The following is a 6764-nucleotide window of genomic DNA, read 5'->3' as shown; positions in this document are numbered from 1 at the left end:
TTTATAGACACGTTTCAAGAACCTATGTGAATCATGGGTCGATCGTTGATGGGCAACCATCCTATCTATAGCCAATAGCTATCAGTGGCGTAGCGAATCATATTTTTCAAAAGCAATTGCTTCTAGTTTCTGGGGGGGTGGTGGTGGGTCATAACCTCATAAAGCCCAAATACACGGTCAGTCTTTGAACTTTATTTTGGGTGTTACCCCACCCCCCTGTTTGAGCATATGAGTATCGTATACATCAGTTGGAGTAGGGTGGGGTAAGTCATAAATAATTTGTTTACTTTCATATGATTTAAAGTTCGCTACGCCACTGTTAGCTATGGTAAAGACTGGAGCTTTTAATTAAAAAAAAATAAGTGTATTACTATTGGCAATTTTAATTTATTTTTAAACATACATTATTTGGTTATATTGCTTGTACATTTATTTATTTATTATTATTGTGGCATAAATTAATGTATGGCATTTGTCATTTTGAACTGCATAAAATATTATTTTATTTTTCCTTGAGACTTGTGTACAAAGTTTTTTAGCCTTTCCCTAGTTCCTGACGATAATAGTATAACACGATGTTAATGTGTTATTAACATCCACCAACAATTACCTGAAATAAGATCAAAATTATCATAAATAATAAAATAGGTACGAATTAACAAATAACTTATTAACTTAGGTACTGAGAATTATTTATGTTCACAGCGGCGCGGCGGATTGGCCCACCAATATCCGGGGAAAGTTCCCGGTGGGCTGATCGTCGTGTTATAACTCTGGGCCGGTGTAAGTACTTGGATTAAAAATTACTCGATAATAGTAAACCGCATGTCTGTGATGTTTGTTGATGCGTATTACGATTGTGGCTGCACTAACAGTAGTATTTTTAACTAAACATTTTTAGAAACTTTGTTTTAATAATTTTTTATATAATTAATAATGTTACACATAAAACATGCATGGCATTTTGATTGCACTTAGTAAAACAAGTTGATGGCCAAATAACTATAAAGGCTAATATTATGTCTTGCTTCTCTACCTTTATCTTTCTTTTAACCAGTATGGATTTAGGAAAGGTAGATCTGTAAAAACAAATCTAATCTGCTCACAGGCGTGCGTTAGTTATTAAATTAAGACCCCAAAGGTGAAAGGATTGGTTATTTTTCGAAGCTTTAACTTTAACTTATTTTTATTTAAAATTAGTCTTACAAACATAAAAACCAAATATCAAAAGCACAAATTTAATGATAAATCAATGTTAATGAAAGTTGCCTATGATCTGAAACAACAACATTTTTATTTTTATTTCAAAAACATCAAGCTGTGTTAAAGTCGTTCACTGAACATTTGAAGTCAACAGTGTTACCTGTTTGATATCTTTGTGTTATATTTCAACAAAACTTGATTTTTATATCTCATATAGAACACGTCTGTTCTAATTTTCTAAATCCATAAAAAAAACTTGGGTTTTTCATTAGAAATACAAAAGAGTTCGAAGGCTCTGTCTCAAAACATTATATGTCTCAATTATTGGCATGCCAATACTTGAACACTGTTCAGTATTTTAGAGTATACAGAATCCGTTATCCGTCGGCCGTCGTAAATAGGTTTAACTGAATTACTAGAACGTGTTTAAAGAAGATTGTACGATATATTGGCTACATAAATTACAGTGTATTACTAGTGACCTTTCACCTTATTTGTTTTCAACTCTAAAAACAAGTCTATTATTTTGTAGTACTAGTAAAATAACATTTTACAAACAATTTTAATACTAATAATAATAATATTATACTTATTATAAATACCTACATAGCCACATAGGTATAATATATTTTGTATAATATGTATTACTTATACCTAAGTAGGTACAAGTTTTAAGATCTTAAAGATTCAGTTATATTAAGAATACTAAAAAAAAAAAAATTAAACATTGATAAATCCATGGTTTAAACATAACAACGGGATGATCGTGCTTTAAAAAGATCGCTGTGTATAATAAACTAAATATACAAATTGTTGTTTGTTGATAAAAAATCGATCAACTATTTGAATGGAATTTTTTACAAAACTACATAGATACTGTTATAAATTTATAATAGGTAGTGTGTAATAGGTATATTATCTATTCTGTACAATATATAATATATACTATATCCTAGATGTTATGATGTTGCACAAATAGATTAACTTTAAACATAAGATTTATTCTGTACTTTGATTATTTGAATTCATAGATTTCAACATGACAGAGATAATATTATAAGACATCGATATGACCTGAAACAACATGTATTATTTATTTACATTGTGTTTAAGTAGGTAAGTAGAAGGTGGGCATAATATATATTGTGTAATTGTTATAAAATGAACACCAAATAAATACGTTAGCAAACATTTGTAAGTTGACGACTTTTCTTGGTGAAGCTCTTATCATAAAATTATTAGCATCATTCATCCGCATTGTTAGTAATAATAACTTTTTAAATTTGATATCCATTTTCGTCCAATCACAAGAATATAAGGCAAAGTTAACAGATTCTTTCTACAAAAAATGTAATTATAATCAAACAAAGTCAAAACTTTGTGAATAATAAAGATTTACTTTAAGATTCATACTGTCAAGTAAATAACAATATAAAAAAAACTGCCCACAAATAAAGATGGCTGATGACCCGAGTTTGATGATGGTAAGAATTTGATTTGATTCCTTTGAAAAGCTAACCTTTTAAAAAAATTCAATCGTATATTAATCATTAAATTCAGTATTACACATGGTATTTTTGACAGTTCTATTAACTTTTTTTTTGTTATAAATAAGAAACATGCATTGTATTACATTTTTTATTTTTCACCCATATACGTTTTGGTAAAAATTACTAAACCCTTATAGATATTTAAATGGCTGCCAATACTTTTAAAAATTTTATCATACGAAGCAGATTATTTTTTATTAAAATGTTCACGTATAAAAATGTAAAGTATCATAGCAATATTTTTTTATGCATTTGAATTTAGAATTTTGAATGATTATTGATTCTGAACTGATAATAAAGGGTATACCATGAAATGTATTGCACTACAATACTAGATTCTATACATTTAAACCATAAATTAAATACCTAATAGTTGATAATAATAAACAATACAGCTATTCTATATATTTTATACATTAACATATTTAGAAAAGAATTTCGCTTCAGATTATGCAATAAAAATATATGTCGTAATAGTATTTCAATATCAAAATCTGATAGTGGTTTGTTCGACTAATAAATACGATAATGAAAACCTTTTGGATACCGAATGCTGAGTAGGGTAGGTACATTTATATAAACACATACATACCTATATATTGGAGATGAAATATTCCCATCCTATATTTAAAGGTGGACAATTTTAAGGAAAAATTAACTAGAGTTAGTCAAGTTAAGTAAAGTTCAGAACGTAGGTACCTAACGTTACAAGTTAATAGCTAACAAACACGATACCTGTTATATTTAATTATTGTACAATTACAAATTAATATTGACAAAAATATTACTTTAATTCAATTAACTTAAGTGTTCAAGTTTTTTTAAAACTAATATTTGGGTCTCACATCTACTTTAGTGATTGTGTGACTTTCAATTTTTTTTAAATTTAAAACTATTTTGTTTAAAATGTATTCTATACTATTTCTTTTAATTTGAGTTAAATTTTAGGAGTCTTGTATAGTAGTACCTAAAATACCTATAACCTATTGTCTATTACTTATATATATATTTTTATAGTGGTCACGTATAGTACGAGCGATTCTATAGTTATATTTTTATATATAATATTATAAACCCTAAACCTTAAAATATATGTATCTATAATAATATAAATTTAAACTAGGTATAAGAAGTAGTATCATAAACATTATACGATGTTTCAAATATAGTTGAAATATACAGGTTATTGTATATTATAGACTTGGATACAACATATATAATGTCTGCGTAAAGGGATTTCACAAATATCAATTATTCTTATATTTTGAAAAATACGCTGGCTCCCAGGCTCCATTTACGCTGCAATTTTGTTTTATCATCACATTTTTTATTAGGAAGAAGGGGTATACCAATGTTATGCCGAGTTTTCCAAATTTCTCGGGGTACTTCTGTATAATATACTAGTTGATAATATACGAGTTGCCAGTAAAAAATGACAACTCTTAAAAACATTGCGATTGTTCAACTCCTTTTGGGTGTAACTCGGTTCAGTAAGTGCAACTCAGCCACCTGCAGAGTTTTTGAAATCGGTCCAATAGCTTTTGAGTTTATTCGTTACAAACGTATAAAAATACAAATCTTTCCTCTTTATAATATTAGTGTGGATTAATATTACGTATTTTTAATTAATTTCCACAACCCACGCAGAATGGGCATGGGGTGCTTGGGCAGTTGAGCACCGCAGTATCCCAATAGTCGTTGGCCATATGGGTAGGTATATCGTATATATGAAATAACCTTGTATATTTTAATCATGGGTTAAATTATATAAACTACCCACATTATAAATAACATATTATTATAATATAAACTTCAAAGTAAACATTTTACCACTATTAACACATATGTCACGATTATGAAAGATGTTGAAGACATAGCAACGTTTGCTAAAATAACAGGCTTCACTATTGAATAATATGATTTAATTTTCCTGAAAATAAATAGAAAGGTTTTATTATAACAACATTTGAACAATATTTTTGGACATTTAAATATAATTCAATAAAATGACTAATGTTTTAGTTAAGATAAAAATTTAATCTAATGATTTACGCTGATTAAAAATAATGAATTAAAACCTATCAATTGAAATTATAGAAAAATATTTCAGAGCAAAGCTCAAATTCATTGAAGTCTTTGTCGTATTTGATTGGTAAATCGTTGGTCCATTATATAATGACTAATAAGTTCAATATGATCAAGAAATATAATTTTTCTGAATGACCTCTAAGAGCAAGATTATATTTTATACTGCAAAACACAATAACATCTACGATTATTTTTTAAATGCTGTGCCATTTTTCTATTACATTTTTGAACATTTTTTGTACCTTACAGTCAATAGTTTTATCATCAAGTAACCTTTTTTCTAGTTCTTTCCATTTAATACAGTTTTGTTTACGTTGTAAGTTAATTTCATGATTAGGCAAATAAGGGTTCAAATGTTGCCAATCGCCAAAACCAGAAACAAAAGTACAATTTGTGGTACAACAAAATGCATGGAAAACCAATAAGTCTATTTTATGAAACACTATACATTAACCATTGCATTGGCTTCAAACCTGTCCACCATTAGTAAGTTTTCTGAAGAATCATTTATTACTAAAATTACGATTATTTTTATCATGTGGATACTAGTTTAGATTAGGAGAGATTGGAGGACCATGTTCAATTAAAATCAGGGCTTGCAAACGTTATAATTATAACGCTATATTTGACAAAAAAATTGATTGAAATTTGTAAACGTAATTATAACGGAGATCGATAATCAAAAATAATTAAATACTGCAAAATATAACATAACTATTAATAAAATATATTATACATCTTTAAACAAAACATAACGTAAAACGTAATTTAACTAGATTACTAGTTTCATATCGATGACCGTCGGATAAGCCATTTTACCGTAGTCGATAGGCAACCATACTATCTTAAATCGTGGTATTAAGAGCTACTATCCGCTGACAAACGCGCGCGCGCACACACACACACACACATAGTTTATGTTATACATAAACACATAGTTTTCTCAGCAGAGAGCTGAGAAGCAAGAGAAGGAGACGTTTTCAATTCAATAAATAAAAAAATATTAATTAGAAAAAAAGTTATTTCATCTGTCAAGTCTTCTTGTTACATCCTGTATATTCACCTGAATCACCTGTATGGCATATATCACTCACCGAATTTGATCGACGGTCGACGTCGGCCCAATTTATTATTCTAATCTAATTTTACCATTCATAGTGTATAATTTTTACGCATGTGAATTAATTAAACGTCATAGAATTAGTTGGTATTGCGTTAAAAAAATTAGTCACCCCCCCCTCCCCCCCCCAAATTAACAATCTCAAATTACGCCTATGTTGTTTACCATAATGAATTAATACTATTTTAAGTAAAAATGATGATTTCAAGACATATTGACTGGAATCATTCTAACAATCAAAATATTATTGTTTATTTTATTTTTCATATCTCAATTACATATTTTCCTTGGCTTTTTCTACTTGATTTCTCTATGATATAATTATGTCGTATATAGGTACGTTATACTAGTATATAACCTTTTGCATTAAATTACTACTATCAATTAGCTTTAATACTTACAGATTAAGTTGAATTTGATCACCTAAAATTGATTTAAAATCTTCATAATATTCTGTAATAATAATTAACCAATAATCTTACTATACAAAGAAATAAAGTTTGTAATTAAAACTAGTTTACAACTGGTTGGTGTAATATACCTAATACTTTTAAATTTTTCCAAGTTTTTATTCTGTATTAAACTTAAATAATCATTCTGCACTATCTACGTAAATCTGGATTGTTTTGTTTAAGAGGACGTCGCACCCGCATGTGTTGTCTCCGTCTTACACACGTACGTTATAGCAAATGTTCGTTCAGAAGATTCAATTGTGTGCTGTTAGTTTTTATATTAGAGTGAATTGACCTATTATCAAATTTAAAGGTAAGATTATTATCTAGGGCCCCACGTAGGCTTTTATT

The 6764-nt window shown here is 28.2% G+C and overlaps 1 protein-coding gene across 5 annotated transcripts in view; it reads right to left on the bottom strand.

The window, feature by feature from the left end:
- Positions 1–1628: 1628 nt before the first annotated feature.
- Positions 1629–6764, bottom strand: part of LOC107885062 (odorant receptor 2a-like) — a 28232-nt gene continuing 23096 nt past the window's right edge. For 3 of the 5 annotated variants that reach the window (XM_029490854.1, XM_029490858.1, XM_029490855.1), the window contains exons 3-7: positions 6363–6414; positions 4584–4683; positions 2603–2722; positions 2384–2542; positions 1629–2277 (exon numbers count right to left, since the gene is read on the bottom strand). In XM_029490854.1, the coding sequence (XP_029346714.1) occupies positions 2203–2277; positions 2384–2542; positions 2603–2722; positions 4584–4683; positions 6363–6414 (506 nt within the window). In that variant the 3' untranslated portion in view covers positions 1629–2202. Of the gene's footprint in view, positions 2278–2383; positions 2543–2602; positions 2723–4583; positions 4684–6103; positions 6415–6764 lie in introns of those variants that run through there. The other 2 variants (XM_029490857.1, XM_029490856.1) reach the window with 2 other exon arrangements.

The sequence above is a fragment of the Acyrthosiphon pisum genome, chromosome A2, assembly GCF_005508785.2.
Source record: "Acyrthosiphon pisum isolate AL4f chromosome A2, pea_aphid_22Mar2018_4r6ur, whole genome shotgun sequence".
Classification (NCBI taxonomy): Eukaryota; Metazoa; Arthropoda; class Insecta; order Hemiptera; family Aphididae; genus Acyrthosiphon; species Acyrthosiphon pisum.
Note: the sequence above shows the minus strand (reverse complement) of the source record. Positions and strands in the feature narration are given on the sequence as shown.